General features: G+C 40.9%; 2 protein-coding genes across 2 annotated transcripts in view; both read left to right on the top strand.

Annotated features, from left to right (window-relative positions):
* LOC131684118 (protein phosphatase 1 regulatory subunit 14B) overlaps positions 1-20,916 on the top strand; it is a 214,532-nt gene that overhangs the window by 11,075 nt on the left and 182,541 nt on the right. The gene's annotated exons all lie outside the window — the stretch shown is intronic.
* On the top strand, positions 6,926-13,536 carry LOC131679348 (uncharacterized). Its single transcript, XM_058960060.1, has 2 exons — positions 6,926-9,389; positions 9,857-13,536. The coding sequence occupies exons 1-2, from the start codon at positions 6,926-6,928 to the stop codon at positions 13,534-13,536; spliced, it is 6,144 nt and encodes a 2,047-aa protein (XP_058816043.1).

The following is a 20,916-nucleotide window of genomic DNA, read 5'->3' as shown; positions in this document are numbered from 1 at the left end:
TAGGTCCTGTAGCCTTACCTCTATATAATCATTTTCTATATACATGGGAAGCTTAAGTCTAACGTTATTACTTTCAAACACGCGTTTTAAGTTGTTTTGCAAACAGAATCGGTTGGCATGCACTAACGTGTTATACTCCACGAAAATTCAGTCGTATAGAACAAAATTTAAAGTTAACGACCTCGGCATTGGGTCGAAATAGAGCTATTACGTTGATTTTACTCATGTTGGAAAGAATAAATGCAATGTTCTTTTGTTATTGAGACAGTGCTCACTAGATCGAAAGGCCGCTAGTTGTCGTTCACTCGATTCTAGGTTTAACTCTGGCAGTGGTAGAAAATAGACTGTATTCTACTTCCTTGCAGTTATGTCCTTGAGATTACACACCCATCTTTTCTTGTATGTATATTACTAGAACAAACAAGTACCAAACAGTACTAATGAACTTTCAAAGGAGTGAGATTAACTATTTTGGGAAAGATATACGGTAGAAATTAATTATCAATAATTACAGCCATGGGATACGAAATCAATCAACATAATTTCCGAGACTTTTGGTTTAATCTGCCTGGTATCCGTTTCGCTGTCGATAATAGCCATTTTATTCGTTTCTGTGATTCGAACCCTCGGTTGATGTTTCCTGGAAATGATTAATATCACAATTTACCGATGATAGCAGTCGTCTGTGCTATTTCAATACGTTTCCCGGTTCGTCCAAACCATCACCAATCATCTTAAATGTATTTCCCAAAATTGCTACAGGATCGATATCAGTGTAGGTAGCGTTTCTCGATAAAGGAGCTTATCACAATTTACTTGCGATTCGCCTGCTATCTCTACCTGCCAGAGGCTGATTTTCGCGTGATTTTCGGTTTTCCGAAATAATCGGTGGTGCGGATTGGTTCCGTGGTTTTTCTCTACAACACACACCACTCACCCAAACAGTTTGATAAGCATCGTTTGTTTTTAAAACGGTGGAGATTTTCCTGACAGCTGGTATGGGTACACTTTTTGTTTGGAGCGTTGCTCTAGTTACGAGTTTTGAGTGTGCTATGGATTATATGCTAAATTACACTATTTCGTTTTTCGTCCATTCAAGTTTTGTTGCCTTAATTTTCTTTCGCCTCGATACTAACACAGAGAACAAACGTTCAGTTTTACGTTGGAATATAATGCCATTGAGTATAAAACAGCTAAGGGATATAAGTATTTCATCATTTTACCATTGGTATTTGACGGACATTCTACATTATTAAAGGTTTTTCTTCATACTATTTTGGATTGTAGGGGCGGGGACAAGTTAAGTTGGTGACAATTATCGCTTTGCCACTGAATATTACAGAAAACTGAATCAACAGTTTTTTGGAGTAAAAATATGCCTCGCGTTTATCCATTTAATAAATTATAATGGCATTTTTGTTTTAGACCGGTGCGCCAGTCATTCAAATTTGGGTGTAATCAGTCCACCGCTTTTTTCACTGAACCAAATTAAAAAATTAAAAATACTATAAACGCGTACCCACTGAACAATTTTACTCAATAAAAAAATGGAATCTAACATTAGAAATCGATGACTTTTGATTTATCGCCGGGACCACGAATACAAACGTCATTTGTCCGGATTTATTTGTTACATTTAATTGAATGAACACCATAGTTTCCATTTAATTATAAGTTAATCAAAACACAAATTGCTTCTAAAATAATGTCCGCCCAAATGCCAATATAGGGCCACCGTGCACCGATTTTGCTGCAGCAGCTGATGTGATACCTAAAGTTATGCGGTTGTGGAAGGTGCGGATATGTCAGTGTGAAAAATTAAAATTAACTCGCGCATGGTTGAAGTTAAAAGTTTCAAGCAAAGCCAAGGTTTACTAATTGACTAATTTTTAAAAGCAATGATGGTCTCTATGGTGCTTCTGTATGTGTTGTCTAATTTTGTTTGGTAATTCGATAATGAAGTGGCGAATAAATTTATTGAATTCATCGCACATTTAGAATAGGTTCGTCAATTTAGTAGCTTTGTGTTTCATGTGATTCACAACTCGTTCAAACCAAGTATTTCCAGTAACGAATTTCAAGCAATTCAGAGTCAAAGGTTGCCTCCATCAACGGAAATTTTTGGTACGGTTTACTGGACAAAAACTCACCGATTAGTCAAGACTGCCCAAAACGTGAATGTTGCGAATTTTCCGTCGCTGGTTTCTGCGATAAAAACTGTTTTAATTAATTTAATTTGGACTGTGTTGTATTTTTATACTATCAACCCGATTAAGTCATTCACCGCATCAATTTTCCCCAAAAATGATAGCCTTGTAAGTTATTTTTTGGTTTAACAAAAGTTTAGGTTCCCATCCCATCCCAAGCCCACTTATCACCACATCGCGCGGTGACCTACTCACTGCCACTCTACTCTAGCAGATCTTCATCTCCATCATGATGAAGCGACTCGCGCAAACACACCAGACAGTTCGTCAACCGTAAACGGATTTACTCCGTTACCACCATAAAGTGCAGATTAGGTCACAACACGGTACTCTGGCTGGCTGGCACTGGCAGTGCTGGGCCTGGACTGGGTTGGGTTGGGTTGGGTCGGCTCGGTGATGGCAACGATGGCGACGTCTTTTACTAAGCAGCTCAGCAGCGCCGCCGCGTGATTTGTGTATACGGGTACCAACCAACATTCATATTTCAACAGATCAGGCTTTTAGGCATGAGTTTTGGCATCAGGGGGCTTACAACAAAGAGACCGCGACCACTACGACCTAGCGGCGACGGCGACAGTCGATTAAGATGATGATCGGCTTTTTGCGGTTGACGGAGTGCGACTGTTTTACTCCCCCGAGAGGCTTTATTCCCCCGCCGGGAGATAGATGGCGAACAGAGACATTCTACTTACCTACTGTCGCATCGTCTTATAACTAGCTGGAAGAGGCTCATTGGAAAGATGCCGCCTGCAATCGGGTTATCCTCTTATGAACATATGTAGGTATTAATAAGCCAGGTTCGATTTGCCAGCTATCGTCGGTTCATTTCAATTTCCCTTTCAAATCTTTATAATGCGAATAAAAATGGTTTGAATTTAGTAAAGCAAAACAAAAAGTACTACGAAGTCGTTGCGAAATTAAGGCTTTATGTTGTATTAGCATTCTCAGAATGACCTCATCTTGGTATACTTGCACCTACTAATTTCTCCGTGGTATTCGCTGATATTTTGTGAAAAAATATCGCTCACAAATTTTTCCTTGTGATACAGAAAGTGTTAGTCTATTAAGTCAATTTCGATACAATAAAGCAAAATTTTAACAACATTTTCATTAATCTTGAAAATTGGGTAAGTGACAGCGAATCTTGCAGAGTGACCTCGAAAAAATTGCGACGAACACAAGAACTCGAAATCTCCTTGATCAATCGTACTCAAATTTTGCACAGTTTTTCTTCACACCCTTGCCCAGATAACCAGGAGAGCTTTTTACAAAATTATTATTATTTTTTTAACTTTTTAACGACATTCAATTAGCTAGAGATTACTGAGTAAGGAAAGTTATGAAAATTTGGAGCCATAGTACTCAAGTGAGAGCAAGGATGTGAAATATACGAATCGGAAAACTAGAAGTGGTAGGGTCATTAGGAACAGGCTTAAAATCTTACAGACTAATCTTTTGTCTTCTGCTGGCAGGAGTCGAGCCTAGGCACCATTACTACGAATCACTGAAGTCTACCAACATGTCTCCCGGTTTCAGCTGCCTAAGCTCGGCTCCTGCTAGTAGAAGACAAAAGATTAGTCCGTAAGATTTTAAGCCTGTTTCTAATGACGCTACCATTTCTAGTTTTCCGATCTGTACTTTTCACATCCTTGCTTTCGCTTGAATACTATGGCTCTAAATTTTCATAACTTTCCCTACTCAGTAATCACTCGCTAATTGAATGTTGTTAGAAAGTAAAAAAGAAAATGTGACTACATATTAGTAGAAATAAAAAAGGCAAAAAAGAAAAAAAACATTGTTATTTTTACAATAACATGCTAGCTAATATATTTAGAGCAAATCGGGTTTTTGGCTTCAAAGTGCTACGTAAAAGTCAGAAAACGAGAAAGAAATAAAACGCTCTCGTCATTGCACGAATTTCATCGTAGAAAACGAAATTGTATTTCGTGATTGAAACGAAATGTTTCGTTAATTTTGCCAGATGTTTGTATATATCACGAGTGTTTCGTTAGTCGCATGATTTTATTTTCGCTCACCGGACCAAATTTTTCGAAAAAAATTTCATCCGGTCTTTAAAGATCGATGTTTGACAACATCGATTTTTTATATGAAATAGTTTGATCTGGCAAAATCGATTTCATTTCAAGTGTTTAGCACTATTGAGTACTCGAATAATTGCAATTTTTTTTTTCGTGGCATTTACGGAGAAGATACTTTTCTCGTAGATTTTTTTAGGTTAATATTGTGGGGATTCTTTAGCGAAAACCGTGATTAGTGCCAAACAAATTTCTTGGGTTGATTACGAATCTAATTCGTTACTAGCAAGAATTTGCTATAACCGTTTCGTAGTGAAGAGCATTTTGGAAAAAAATCGCTTTTGCCAGATCAGATGAAAAAATATACGAAAATTTTGTTCGGAGAACGACAATCAAATCGTGCGTTTATCGAAACATTCGTGATATATACAAACATCTAGTAAAACTAACGAACATTTTTATTTTAATCACGAAAAATAGTTTCGTTTTCTGGGATGAATTTCGTGCAATTTACACTAAATATTTATTTTATTTTATTTGGAGCTGGGAAAAGCCCCCTGGAGTTAGGTTTCTATCAAACCCTTTCTCCAGAAGGCATAAAACCTCCTCATCTTTTGTACCAACAGATTACAAACATCCAAATGGTACATTTCACAACTTATTTCTACGACTAAAATTAACAATAAGATTTTCGTAACTAACCCTTTCATGCCCAAATTTTTTCTAGTGCATGTAGTGTTTCAAAACTATTTTTTCTTGAAAACGGTGGGATCAAGAAACACGAAAAGCCTTTTTTCATAAAGATAGGTGCTTCTCTTGCAGTGCTAGAAGCTGCTTAATTTTTACCTTCTAATGCTCAATGCAATTCTCCTAGAATATTTACAATAGTCCAATTGTTTTATCAGTTTTCAATAATATTGCAACATAACGAAGATATATGAAAAATTCATTTTCCATCATCAACATAAACTGTCCCTGGTAGCACTGCTACATCGGAATCCAATCAGACTAACTGCAATAACTTCAGTTCTAGAGCTGATCCTTGCAACTGTTAATACTCAACTGAAAGGTAATAGTCACTTTTATTAGCCTTACTTGTTTTTGTGAGCAAATTTTGCCTCAATCAAAAGTTATAGCTGTTTAAAAACGTTGTTGTCCACAAACAACATGGGCATGAATGGGTTAATAACAATAACTGTGACAAAACGTAACGTCACCAAAAAACATCAGAACATCTATTAAATAGACGACACATACTAGCGAAAGGATCATTATAGCCGTAATTTTTTCTGGAATAGGGGACACGGAAGAATGGATGGCATGTAATCTAATCTATTTTTAGCAGATTTACGAATAAATTCGTTCAGTTATAAAGACTTACGTGTATTTTATCGAACAGTTCGTTTGATCAATGAAACATATTTGTAATAAGCCTACGAAAGTCGTTTCGTGGTTTTTACGAAAAAGCTCGTGATGAAAAGAAAAAAGTTTCTGAAGAACTACGAATAATTCATCATATGTACGAAAAATTTGGATATTTTATGAAAGTTTTCTGTACGAAACCTATTCGTAGCAGATTTACGAATATATTCTGCCAGTGCATACATTTAAGTTTGCTTAATATGGACATTACTACAAACAACTCAAATAACCTGATTTTGTTAGTTTAATTCGTTTGTTTGACACGACTCATAGCGCCAGCTTAATGGAGCCGTGGCCCTTTTATGTGTTTACAATATGTAAAAAATTAAAGTTCCAGAATTGCATCAATTGCATGTTATGTCTTCCATTTGAGACTTGCTTTGAAAAAATCGGCTCAGACATCACCGAAGAACCGATGTGTCGCCGATACCCCTTGTTGCGGCGCGCCACTGGTGAACCAAATGTCCTATCCCTCGCTATCCTAACGTCACGACCGGCCAGTGCGAGAACTTTGACAGACGGAATCATCAAAACAACACAATAGGTCAATTAGTCAGCAGAATTGCGGTGATTTAGCTAGTGAAGTGATAAAAGTATTCCCAACCCACGTTCAGTTCGCACAGTTGCAGTAACCCCAAGAGTTAAATTTGTAGAATTATTAAGTTAGACTTTAATTTCCGTAACAGCCACGCAGTAAGTGGAAACCTAAGGAGGGAACAGAAGAATCAAGGTATTATTATAAAACTACACACTTTATATACTAGAAACTATATACTTACCCATATGTACCGCTAAAACCTAACCTAAATTCACCATCGTCATTGTAGAAAACCTAAAATCAGCAATCCACAGTACAGTAAGAACCTGAATACTAGAAAACACTGAAAATGTAAGAAACTTACCTTTATACTTACCTACAATTGCGACTAATTAAAATTAATAAATTGCAGCCTTTTAGCTGTGCAGTAATCAACTAAAAGAACGGTGTTTGTTCCGACTTCGGGAACATTCTAAAAGGATTTTCATCCTAAGTTGGATGATTGATTGCTACCCTTGGAAGTTCCTCCAACCGATATCCTGTAACCGGGAAAAGATACACCGCCGGGAAACGAGCCAATCTATAAGGTTTGAGAGTGCATTGGGTTTGATCGTTTGAGTAGAACTGTTGACAATTAGTCCCGTCATTCAGTCGCAAGTCCCGTATAGTTTCCCAACCGGGCTGGTGCAAATTAACACAGTTGAGTTGCTCCGTTTCTCGAGATGTCAGAAGAACGTGACAATACGAAAACGGAAGGCAATGACAGGCACTGTAAAAGGTGCGACCGTGCCGATGCGGATGACGATATGGTGTGTTGCGATATGTGCGAGTCGTGGATCCATTTCCAGTGCGCCGGTGTCAGCGAATCCATTGCTGAACCGGATAGAAGTTTTAAGTGTAGCAATTGTCTGGCAGACTGGGATGGTGCGTCGAAGTCGGGTGTGTCATTCAACGAGTCGTCCGTCAGCAAGAGCAGTCGAGCGTCGCAGAGGTTGCATCTCAGTTTACAACTTCTAGAAGAGCAACGGAAGCTGAAAAAGATGCGTGCGGAAGAAGAAATTAAAACCAGGAAAATGGAAGAAGCAGCCAAATTGAAGGAAATCGAAGAGGAACAGGAATACTTGAAGCAGAGATACGATTTACTGTTGCAAATCGGCGATGAAAATGATTCGGCAAGTAGGAAAAGCGGAGTCAGTGTCAAAAAGAAGCGCGAACAGATGGAGAACTGGCTTAATAAGGGAGCACAAGTAGACGAGGTTGGTAAGTTGAAACCAACAGCGTCTGAACAGAAAGCTACCCTGTCAGTACCGGCTGTTAGCAAACAGGATCGCGTAGTAGTAGTACCAACAACAACAATCTCTGTTTCGAACAAGCTTGCTTCCTTGAATTCGGATAAGCTTCATCCTGATCCGACTATTTCAGTTCCTGGTGGGAGTGTCAGTGCTTTGACTAAATCTTTCGAGTCGTTGGTCGTATCGATGCCAGAAAAAGCGACCTCTACAGTTCCAGGAATAACAGGGGATGCAGTAGGTGAAAGTGTAGTCACGTCGGTCTTCCACGCGCCGACGAGTGCTGCATCGACAATCGGGCCCATGTTGACAGTTCCTAAAGTGACTCTTGCAGGAGTTCGAAATTCTCTGGTTTGTCCTGGTACAGCACCGGTTTACTCGTACCCAGGAACGACCGTCACACTGTCGAGTGTAGCCGAGAGGGTTCCGGCGATGCCGTATGTTTCTAGTAGTTTTTATGGAAACCAGGAACAGTATCTGACTACAGTCGCGTACAGTTCGTCACAGTTGCCAACTTCGATTAATACTGATCCACTATATATCGTTCCAAAGAATCCTCTTGTCTCTTCTGCTGGCCAGTGGCAGTATGACGGTGTCGTACCACGGAATCCAATCTTAATACCAAACTCCAGAATTTCAAATAATGTAAATATACACACTGAGTATCCGAATCCGCTTCCACCGACAAGTGTTCCGTATCCCGGGCTGAGGCCGGAAATCGTACCCTCGATAGTACCACCATCTTTAGGATTCCACGGGAATGGGAACAGTCTTTCGGCCAGTGTAGGGCCAAATAGTGCGCAATTAGCAGCTCGACAAGTAATGCCACGCGAATTGCCGAGGTTTAGCGGGGATCCTCAGGATTGGCCTATGTTCCACAGTTCTTTCAAAAACACGACGGAGGTCTGCGGATATTCCGACGCTGAAAATCTAGCCAGATTACAGCGTAGTTTGGGAGGGGCAGCACTGGAAGCAGTTAGAAGTCGCTTACTTCTGCCAGCATCTGTACCCTACGTGATGGAAACGCTACATAAGCTGTATGGTAGACCAGAGATTTTAATAAGTTCTCTTCTGAAGAAGGTGAGAAATGTTCCGCCGCCAAAGTCGGATAACCTGAGCTCGATCGTTGCCTACGGATTGGCAATTCAAAATCTTGTCGATCATATCATTCTGTCTGATCAGCAAGCACATTTGTGGAATCCAATGTTGCTCCAGGAGTTGATCGATAAATTACCCACCTCACTGAAGATGCAATGGGGTACATTCAAGCAAGCGTTTGCGAACGTCAACTTGGCGACATTCAATAGTTTCATGTCGGGATTAGTAAATCTGGCTTCCGAGTTGAGTATCGATGTGAGTTCTGTCCAGAACTACCACCAGCCACAGAGAGCGGAGAAGTCAAAGCCGAAGGAGAAGCTTTTCACTCATGCGAACGAACCACCAAGCGTATCGAAGGAGTTTGCGATAAAAGGACATACGTCAAAAGCGTGCTCCTATTGTGAGGAAGACAGTCATCTGATCCTAAACTGTCCTCGCTTTAAATCATTGGACATCGGAGGCCGATGGAAGGTGATGCGGCAGAAAAACCTATGTCGACTGTGTTTAATCCCGCATAGTAAATGGCCGTGTCGTTCAAAAAAGGAATGCGGGGTAAACGGGTGTCGCGTTCGACATCATATGCTGCTGCATAGTAATCGTAACGATACTTCCGACGGTTCAAGGTCTGGAGAGATTGTTCACCAAAATCACCATTCTACGAAATCATTTTCACTGTTCCGCTACCTGCCAGTAACACTGTACGGAGACGGGAAACAAGTAGAAACATTCGTATTCTTGGACGATGGGTCGTCATGTACACTACTCGAGGAAGGAATCGCAGCACAGTTGGGCATAGAAGGTGAACCTGATAAGGGACCATTCATAAATTACGTAACGCAAAAATTGCCCAAAATTGACTCCCCCCTCCCCCTATGTAACAAATTGTCACAAATTTTTCCATCCCCCCCTCCCCTGTTACGTAACAAATTCCAAGAAAAAATTTTTTTTCTTCGATGAAAACATGTTACGTAACGATCTAGTTAACACCCCCTCCCCCCTATGTCACAACTTGTCACATCTTGTCGTACCCCCTCCCCCCCCTAAAAGCGTTACGTAATTTATGAATGGTCCCTAACCTGTGGTTGAGTTGGACCGGCAAGATTAGCAGGCACGAGAAGACTTCAAAGCGAATGAGCGTGAAAATATCCGGTAATGGACATAGGGAAACGTTTCAACTAGCCAACGTACGCACGGTGCGGGAATTAGGCCTTCCAAGTCAAACGTTGGACTATACAGAGCTGTCGAATACGTACCCGCATCTTCAAGGCCTTCCTGTGGCCAGTTACACCGATGCAAAGCCCGGCATGATCATCGGACTTGAACATGTACGGTTGTTAACAAGTTTGAAGACCCGTGAAGGCAGCAGCAACGAACCAGTAGCAGCTAAGACTCGGCTTGGTTGGTGCGTGTACGGGAGAAATAACGGAACTGAAGGTTCAATTGAACAAGTGCACGTCCATACTTGCGGAGAGATAACGAATAGCGACCTACACGATTCAATGCGAAAGTTCTTCGCAGTTGAAGATGCTGCTTCCGTGCAGCAGTTGGAATCCGAGGAGGACAAGCGAGCACGCAGTATTCTTGAGGCAACTACGGTACGAAAGGGAAGTCGAATGGAGACGGGTTTGCTTTGGCGAAAAGAAGACGTGAACTTCCCGGATAGCTACCAAATGGCGATCAGCCGTTTGAAAGGTTTGGAGAAACGACTGGCGAAAGATCCCGAGCTGCGTAAGAAAGTCAACGAGCAAATTGAGAGCTACGAACAGAAGCAGTACGTCTGCAAAGTATCATCGGCAGAGATGGCGAACGCAAACCCTCGGCGAGTGTGGTACCTCCCGTTGGGGGTGGTGACGAATCCCAAGAAACCAAACAAAATCCGACTGGTGTGGGATGCGGCCGCGAAGGCTTGTGGAGTTGCTTTCAACGACATGCTTCTCAAGGGCCCGGATCTACTCGTATCGCTAGTGAACGTCTTGTTGCGATTCAGGGAAGGCAAGATAGCAGTATGCTCCGATATCCGAGAGATGTTCCTGAGAATTCTTATCCGGGAGGAAGACAAGTGGTCACAGTGCTTTGTATGGCGTAGCTGTCCGTCGGATGAAGTTCAGATATACACAATCAACGTCGCTATGTTCGGGGCAACCAGTTCCCCGTGCACGGCTCAGTTCGTGAAGAACAAAAATGCTCTCGAATACGCGCAATCATACCCCAGAGCGGTAAACGCAATCATCTACAACCATTACGTGGATGATTTCCTTGACAGTGTCAACTCGGTAGAAGAAGCAGTACAGCTTGTCAAACAAGTGCAGTTTATCCACGCAGCAGCGGGGTTCGAATTCGGCAAAATTATGTCCAACTCGCAGGAGGTTCTCGATCGTCTTGGGGAAACTAGTTCGCCGGACAGTAAGTCACTAGTATTGGACAACGATCACACGTATGAGCGCGTCTTAGGTGTAGTGTGGGTACCATTAGCGGATCACTTCACCTTCGACCGATATGGGGTCGTAGACGTTTTGGGCAGTGGCCAAACAGTTCCAACGAAGAGACAGGTGCTACGAATCGTGATGAAGCTATACGACCCTTTGGGATTTGTGGCGCATTTCGTAGTACAGGGAAAAATCTTAATGCAAGAGATTTGGAGAACGGGAACAAATTGGGACGAGCCCATATCAGAGCAACTGTATGATCTGTGGAGTAGGTGGATCGAGCTGTACGAGACGATTGATGAAGTGCAAGTACCGCGTTGCTTCTTCGAGAATTCTACAACGCCAGAGGTGGACGAAATTGAGATTCACGTGTTCACGGATGCTAGCGTAGCGGCATGCGCGTGTGTAGTGTATCTGAGGATGGCACACAGCGGCGGTAGTTGGTGTTCGCTAGTAGCAGCAAAAACTAAAGTCGCACCGCTTCGTGCGCTCTCCATCCCGCGCTTGGAGCTACAAGCTGCTATGATGGGAGCACGATTGCTGCACAACATTTGCTCGGCACTCACTCTCAACATACATAAACGCTACCTGTGGACGGACTCCAGTACAGTTCTGGCGTGGCTTCGCTCGGACAGTCGCCGATATCACCAGTTCGTCTCGTTCCGAGTCGGAGAAATTCTTTCACTCACCAGCGTAGATGAGTGGTACCACGTACCTTCGAAGCTAAACGTAGCGGATGATGCCACCAAGTGGAATTCAGGACCATCGTTTGATCCGAATAGTCGCTGGTTTCAAGGCGGGTTCCTACGAAATGCGAAAGACCAGTGGCCAAAGCAATCGAACAAGGTAGATGAAGTAGATGCGTCAATCGAAGAAATACAAATGGTAGCTCTACATCTGACGTCGGAGGAGATCATAGACATCGAACGCTTTTCAAATTGGAATCGTTTAGTTCGAACGATGGCCTACGTTCATCGGGCGATAAGAAGTTGGAAGCAGATTGGGAATGATAAACACCGAAGACAAAATCCAAATCAAGAGGATTTCGTGAAAGCAGAAGAAACCCTTTGGCGTCAGGCTCAATCGCAGGCATACAGCGAAGAGATTCGTCAACTAAACATCGATGGCAGTGTTGACAAACGGAGTTCACTGCGTTCGCTGCTCCCATTTTCCGACGAGCACGGAGTCATGCGGGTACGAGGTCGGATTGGAAACGCGCCGCATATTCCGTACGCGGCAAAGTATCCCGTAGTATTGCCGAGGGAACATCGCATAACTTTTCTTCTGGTGAATTACTACCACCAACGGTTCCTTCACGCCAACGGAGAAACTGTGTACAACGAACTACGCCAGAAGTTTTACATTCCTAAGCTTCGAATGCTCATACGTAAAGTTGGCAGGAGTTGTCAGTACTGTAAGGTACAGAAAGCTGTTCCAGTGCCGCCGCAGATGGCGCCACTTCCGAAGGAACGCCTAACCCCATTCGTCCGGCCGTTCACGTACGTTGGCGTCGACAACATGGGGCCCTTCGAAGTCAAAGTCGGCCGCAGTCTGGTGAAAAGATGGATCTGCTTGTTTACCTGTCTTACGGTACGGGCGGTTCATCTGGAGCTAGCACAGAGTCTTTCAACATCGTCCTGCGTGATGGCCTTTAGGAGATTCGTGGCCCGACGGGGTGCGCCGCTGGAGGTTTTCTCCGATAATGGCACTAACTTTATCGGAGCCAATCGCCAGCTGTCGGAAGAAAAACAGAAACTTCAAGAGATCGTCGTAGACTGCGCCAACACATTCACCAACGCACACACTCAGTGGCACTTCAACGTTCCTGCAGCCCCGCACATGGGGGGACCCTGGGAGCGCATGGTCAAGTCAGTGAAAGTCGCAATGAAAGCTGTTTCTGACAGTCCCCGTCATCCTAGCGACGAAGTATTAGAAACGATCATGCTGGAGGCCGAAGGTATTGTGAATTCGCGACCGTTAACCTATGTTCCCCTGGAAGCTGCAGATCAGGAGGCACTCACACCAAACCACTTCCTGTTACATGGCTCGAACGGAATCAAGCAACCAGCAAGCGAACCTGCGATCACAGGAAACGTTCTTCGGGACAGCTGGAAGCTGGCCCAGCACATTGGAAATGAATTCTGGCGAAGGTGGATCCGGGAATATCTCCCAATGTTGACACGGCGGGCGAAATGGTTCGATACAGTGAAGCCCCTGGAACCTGGCGATCTTGTCGTCATAGTCGACGAGCATGCGAGGAACCGCTGGGAACGAGGACGCATCCTGGAAACCTTCCCGGATAAGTCCGGACAGGTGAGACGCGCAACAGTACAGACTAATAGAGGTGTGTTCGAGAGACCTGCTGTAAAGCTCGCTGTTCTGGACGTCGTAAGCTGCAACCAGAAATCGGAGGAAGCCGCTGCGGGACCGGCAATGGTTCACGGGTCGGGGGATGTCGCCGATACCCCTTGTTGCGGCGCGCCACTGGTGAACCAAATGTCCTATCCCTCGCTATCCTAACGTCACGACCGGCCAGTGCGAGAACTTTGACAGACGGAATCATCAAAACAACACAATAGGTCAATTAGTCAGCAGAATTGCGGTGATTTAGCTAGTGAAGTGATAAAAGTATTCCCAACCCACGTTCAGTTCGCACAGTTGCAGTAACCCCAAGAGTTAAATTTGTAGAATTATTAAGTTAGACTTTAATTTCCGTAACAGCCACGCAGTAAGTGGAAACCTAAGGAGGGAACAGAAGAATCAAGGTATTATTATAAAACTACACACTTTATATACTAGAAACTATATACTTACCCATATGTACCGCTAAAACCTAACCTAAATTCACCATCGTCATTGTAGAAAAACCTAAAATCAGCAATCCACAGTACAGTAAGAACCTGAATACTAGAAAACACTGAAAATGTAAGAAACTTACCTTTATACTTACCTACAATTGCGACTAATTAAAATTAATAAATTGCAGCCTTTTAGCTGTGCAGTAATCAACTAAAAGAACGGTGTTTGTTCCGACTTCGGGAACACGATGTGACTTTAATTGTGGAATAGGTCCGGAATTGTCGATTGTTGACGATATATTCAAATAATGTTTGATTGGCAATCAGTGATCTTGACCTGTGAATCGAAGTAGTTTAGAGACCATTTCAATAGTTTTTAGCCTCTGAGGTATCTCGATTGTAACGGTTTTTATGGAAAATTCCAGTGTGACCTTGCTAATCAACCGGTAACTCCGGAACCAAAAGTCAGAAGCGAATGAAATTCAACAGCAGTCAATGGAATTACTCTATCTTTCATTTGAAACCAAGTTTGTAAAAAAGATGGATAGGTAATGTCAGAGACATAACCGAAGTAAAGTAGAACACACTTACACTGTTAATTCGAATGCTGCAATTTTTACTATCTTCTGCATGGTTGTATTAAAATTAGCTAATTCGGTATTTCTGATGGAAATTCCACGTACATTGGAATGGAAAATATTCAAACATTCATTCCTTTCTTCAAGCTTATAGAATGAATCTAGCATAGGTTCCAGTCATATGTTTTGTGTACGATTATTGATTCTCATGTAATTATTGCAGTGAGTAATACTACGTTTACACTACGAGTTAAAACGTGTTTTAACGCTATATTGATGACATTTTTCTTGTTGCTAATTATTATAACATGTTTTAATTCTGTAGTGTGAACATAGTATAAGGATAAATGCTGTTTTAGCATTATATTAGTGCATTCCTGTGCTATTTTTTTTATCGACGTTTGATAGTCTCTCGCGCTATAAATGAAAAATCTACTAAATCAATCCCCTATTGTCAGATTTATGTCTTTGCTCCATCGGGAACAAAATACCCTCTTCTCTGTCCTTGCTGATTTTTTAATCGAAAACAGCAAAATTGTTCTGAAAAGCTAATAATTGCATAACTCACGGCGGTTTGAACGGCACACTTATATGAAATCCCGATAGAAAACAAAATTATTTGCTTGTTCACCGAACATTCTGCCCCGTTGTTGTGGTGCATTTTACCCCTCGCAGCCGCATTTTGCCGGCCTATTTATCAAAGAGCAGTTTCTTTTTTTTTATAGCCCGCCTCTTATACCCACACCAGAAAGCTCACAAACGGAGCCCCCTGGTAGTGGACACATCAGTTCTCAGCGTACAAAAAAAAGGTCAGCACAACAAACCAAAGTTACGAATCGCGGAAACACTGAGAACAAAAAAAAACAATGCGAGACCGACAAAACACAAAATTTGACAAGAAGCTACGGCGAGTACCCAGCGGAAAAGAATCCTTTTAAGGGTCCCATCATAGCTTTGCAGGAAGCTCATAATAATTTAAATTTATTTATTACTAATTGCTAGAAAAAATGCATTTATCAATTGTTTTTATTAAAAAAATGTTAACCAAGTATAGCTAAAGGAATAAGCTCGATTGGTGGTGAACGAAGTTTATATTAAAAATTCTCCTATTTTATTTTTAAAAAATTAGTTTCAATTTTGCTTGGAAACGAGTGCGACATGTTATTTGCTTTAAATCAGTAGGAAGCTGGTTGAATAACTAAGGTCCGATGAAAGAAATGCGTCTTTGACCAAGGTTCGTGGATACTCTGGAGTATAATAAATGGTTGGCTTGTCTAGTGCTGTGAGCTCGAATGCCTGTCGTAAATTCTAGATTATTATGAGCAATAGTATTATGCAAAGCATTGTGGATGTACATTATTGTTTGGTATTTAGTGAACCCAAGCAAAGGTAAAATGTTATGGGCATTATTATTGTATAACAAAATAGTAGGGTACATAATTGGTTTTTTATAAATAATTTTAAGACATCGGTTTTGAAGTGTTTGTAACTTTTTCAGATTCGAAATACTGGCACGGCCCCACACAGATACAAGGTAGTTCAGCAATGAGTGGATGTGCGCATAATAAAATTTTAGAAGTACATGCTGGGGAACAAAAGAGCATACTTTACGCATAGCCCCACATAACGATGCAACTTTTCTCTCTATAGATGTTATATGCTCAATCCAGGAGAGTGTGGGGTCTAAGTGAAGTCCTAAGTATTTGAAGCAGTTAGTTTCCTGAATTACAGACTGTCCCATTCTTGGGTCTGGATGCACGCCTATAGCTCTTCTAGATGAACGAAACAGCATATATTTAGTTTTTGATAGGTTCAAGGAAAGAAGGTTTTCGTTGAAATACGTCGTTAGTGTTTTTAAATCCGATTCAATGTCGCGTACAATATCCAGGCAGTTGTTGTACGGGTAGAACAACGCTGTATCATCCGCGAAAAGACGAGGAGTCCCTTTTAACCCGAGTCTACCTAGGTCATTGATATACAATAAAAATAACAGTGGCCCAATATTACTGCCTTATGGCACTCCTATTTCTATTGGTCTATAAGAGCTACACGAGTCTCTAATAGATACGAATTGGTTCCTATACGACAGATAGCTACGAATAATATGATTTGCTAATCCCCTGATATCATAGCATTCTAACTTCTTAAGCAGGATTGAGTGATCCAGAGTATCGAATGCTTTTTTAGGTCCAGAAAAAGGGCACCAACAATTCTTTTGCTATCAATTTGACTAATGATAGAGCCAATTAGTTCGGTCATTGCAATTAAAGTGCTGCAGCCCTGTCTGAACCCATACTGGTAGTTGTAAATTATGTTGTGTTTGTTCAAAAACTCGAGTAGTCGAGTGATGAGCAATTTCTCAAGAATTTTATTGAAAACGCACAATGTTGAAATTGGTCTATAGTTGCAAGGTTGGTTTGGATCACCAGCTTTGAAAATTGGAATTACTCGGGCTATTTTTAAACAGTCTGGGTACCTGCCGGTTTGAATTATTAAATTAAAAGCTTTGGTTAGGATATTTGCAAAAGTGGTACAGTTACTCTTAAGAACAGTAGCGGGGATCTCATCAGGATCACAACTGTTATTTTTTTCGAGGTCTGTAATCAAAAGGATCACTTCGTTTATGGTTGCAGGACGCAAGAAGATTGTTTCTTGGACGTGTTGTATATTTGTAATAGGATTTGAGTTGGGACTCGTGGGAATATTGTCAGCCAAATTTTTGCCAATACTAGAGAAATATTCGTTGAAAACATTACATACTTCTTTAGTCTCAGTGACTCTGATATTGCAAATTAGGCTGATGGGAACATCCGACTTTGAACGACCAAAAATGGTATTAATATTTTTCCAAAGTTTTGAATGAGTTGTGTTGGATAGAAGGTTTTCAAAGTACGCCTTTTTGCACCGCTTTCTCAGTAGATTAACTTTTTTACTTATGTGTTGCAGAAGAGCTTTGAGGTTTTCATCATTGGGGTTATTTTTTACTCGTTTCAGATAATTGCTTTTGATTTTAATCAGTGTCCACAAATCGAAATTGATCCAGGGGCAAAAAACGCCTTTACATTTAAAAGTTTTCGAGACCGTTATAGTGTTTTCCGCAAGTAAAGAATTGTAGGTTGTGATGATATTTGTAAGACATACATCTACATCATCAATCAACTCGATGTTTTCTATGAAATTTTGTAAGTCGTTATTGAGTTTTTCATGATTGATTATTGATTTGGTCAAATTAACGGGTTCTCTTTTTACTGCAAGTTTATATGAAGATATAATTTGAACGTGATCACTAACTATGGTGTAAACCGTGTCGTTTCGTAAGTTCCTAATGATTTCGAAAAATTGAATATTTTTCATGTTTTTTTAATATTTTGTAAAGCGTTATGATTGTGATTTCAGAGTAAAATGTTGGCTAAATGATATAATTAATTAAATTCTCCCAATTAATGATCTATAGCTAAGTTATGATCATATTTCCTTAGTGGGTGCATTTTACCCCATATTCCACTGCATAGTGCATACGCTTGAATTACATTCACGTAAATGCGTTTGTCCTTCCTCGAAAATTTCAAACGTGCGTACGAGACACATGCGTGGCAAAATTCAAATATTAGGTTTGTTCGAAAGTTTCAAGTGGGTAATTGCCAGATAGTACTACCTTTAATACCCAGATTACCCACCGGCCCTGGTTATTGAATAATTCATTACACATATGTGGCATCAAAATGCATTCGTCTAGCTGCATATTGTTAGAAATAGGCTCCTTTAAAGCATGGCATGCACAAATATAGTAAATTAAGGGCCAAATCGGATAAAAAATACTTTTTGAACTCACTGTAAGGAACTCACTTCAAAGTTAAAAGCCAGTAGAAGGGCATTTGCGCGTGAAATGTCAGCATTAGAAGGTTAAGGCGAATGCCCTATAAACAGGGTCGGCGGGTCACGTGGGTAGTATAGGTAATACTACTCACTCGAAAGTTTAGAACAAACCAAAACCCGAGATTAACCACGTACATGACCCGCGCACAAAATGCATGCGTCTGAAATTCTCGATGTACAACATTTTTAGTTTTTTATTCAGATACCAATTTCTTTGCATTACAATTCAATTTTTTTGAAAATAGGGGATAATAATTTGGATTCGCTTGAAATTTGAAAAAAAAAATTATGTTAATACTAAGGGGAATACATTTTGATACATCTAAATCTTAAAAAAGGAATTCATATCGATATACAAAAAATATTAATGCAATTTCATTTAGACTAAAGGGGGAATTTAAAAATGTTTTTAAAGATCAGATATAGACCTATCAGGGAAAGTAAAGAGAGGGCGGACAACAATGATATGTAAAAGAGGAAAGCAAACTTGCAGCTTATTCGTAAACGGAAAATCACTATCAGAATATCATGAACCAAATCGTTGACTTGGAAGCGCTGGGAACTTTTTTAGGACCAGATTTCCAGATAACTGTTAGCATATCAACCAAGATAACAATTGGATATTTATCGTGTTTAAAAATATGTATATGAGAGACATATAGAGGAGATAGGATCGCTAGTACATATCGGACTGGAACGAGGCAGAAAGGGATTCATTTAACGGAGATCTATCATTACTAGCGACTCACTAGAACACTAGGCGCACGACCAGACAACATGTTTAATATCGCGATAATCATTGCAACAAGCGCAGAGATCGCTCTGCACGACCCCAATATGCCTGAGTTGTGCATCCAACGTTTAATGATTGGATTTGACCCGAGATATCACCCGAATGAAGTCATGACTCTTATCCATCCCCTTGAACCATGGTTTACTGATACCTTCCTAAACTTCCATTTTTGCACGAAATTTGCCAATTTTCGAGCGTCCTCTGACAAGAAATACTAAAAACTCATTGAAGTTATACGATCTTTCATAAACATCACCTTCCCATTATCATTCTAATCTAAGTGTCCGACTTCTCATTACCCGGAATGGGGTAATGCGACAGAACCCTAACTAAGGTAATCTGGTATGATTTTTCATATAAAGCACTCAGGAACTTTTCCACAGAAAATTCAAAGAGTGCTTTCCATGTTCCATCGAACGAGTGCTTTCCATGTTCCTTGGAACTGTAACGATGTTGGCATGGTCATTGATAAGTAAATATAAAAACATTACTTTTGTGGTGTGGATATTTGCAGCACAATCTCTTTTATGATCGCCGTTGCCACTACTGTCATAATAATTAGCATATAAGCGATGCTTAGCTCCAGCATCTTTGTTGTCATATAAATTTATGTGTTTGAAGAACAATCATTACGTTTATTCTTTGAATGTGGATCTACATTGAATGCTGCTACCAACAAAAAAGGATTTTTGGTTCCGTGCATTCCAATCAAAACTTGAATCGAATACACAACGTAGGGCCTAGCTATCAGACGACACATTGCTTCTCTCGGTAATTCGTCGACGAACCGGTGCCAATAGCTGAGTTTTCCAGTTTTCATACAGTTTTTCATTTGCGTTTTTAACGTCGTGTGTATTTGGAAAAAAATCGGGCAATCCAACGTTCAAAAAGTCTTTAGAGAAGAAATATAGCATAATGCCCACTGGATTTTCTAACACCGTCGGGCACCAACAAATTAAAGAGCACATCCCACTGCTTCAAACGATCTACCATCGGAAGTGAGCCAGATATTCCACCTGCTGATTTTAATCTTATCATCTTTGTGGGAATCAGGATCAAGGATTGAACTAGTTTTTGACTGGAAAGATCCACTTATTACACTTTAATATTTTTATACTTTAAAGCATTTAAATGAATCGAAAAATTCATTAGTTACTTTCTCATACTAAATGTGGCACAGAAAGCATTTTCCATATATTTCATACAATATCCATTATCCTACGCAGTGAACATTCCAGTGGTACGAATCCCTATCGGTATAGTACGAATGACCGGGATAGATTCAATGACCCTAGACAAATTGCCTCTGTATGTATGTCTGAATGCTATACATATTGCCAGGCATGCATTGGTAGGGAACCAAACGGTAGAATCCAGTCCACATCCTTCGTGTATACTTTGGTTATCGAAGTCATGTGAAAGGTATTCATTTATGATTTATCTTTGTTCGTCGATTGCGCTTTCTCGTTTGTAAATCGGAGACCACCACCGTTACCGAGCTGCACAAAGACAGAACAAATATGCACTCTTCGACGTACACCGGAATTGGCGTTTCGAAACAGATATGCGATATCGAGAATTACATGTGGTTGTGCATCGACCGGAAAGTTGGACATTTTTCTGTTCTTCTTTAGCTCCGCTCAGAAAGCTTAATCATATTTTTACGAACTCTTGTAGAAATGTGCTCGAGCACTCGCCGTACAACACAACAAAGCGCAGTTTATATTGGGTCTGACTCATTGCAGTGCAACAGGGTCAGCAGGCTTTGTCCTTTGCTAGTGTAACCATAACGATATTTTTTTTCAAATTGCATGCATCCTCGTTCAAGCCAATACCTACAATTGGTCGGTGATGA

The sequence above is a fragment of the Topomyia yanbarensis genome, chromosome 2, assembly GCF_030247195.1.
Source record: "Topomyia yanbarensis strain Yona2022 chromosome 2, ASM3024719v1, whole genome shotgun sequence".
In the NCBI taxonomy this organism is placed as follows: domain Eukaryota; kingdom Metazoa; phylum Arthropoda; class Insecta; order Diptera; family Culicidae; genus Topomyia; species Topomyia yanbarensis.
This window is presented reverse-complemented; position numbering and strand designations above follow the sequence as displayed.

Coding starts and splice junctions, on each gene's coding strand:
- LOC131679348 (XM_058960060.1), top strand. CDS start 6,926: ATGTCAGAAGAACGTGACAATACGAAAACGGAAGGCAATGACAGGCAC. Junction 9,390..9,856: donor AGCACAGTTGGGCATAGAAG/GTGAACCTGATA, acceptor CGCATCTTCAAG/GCCTTCCTGTGGCCAGTTAC.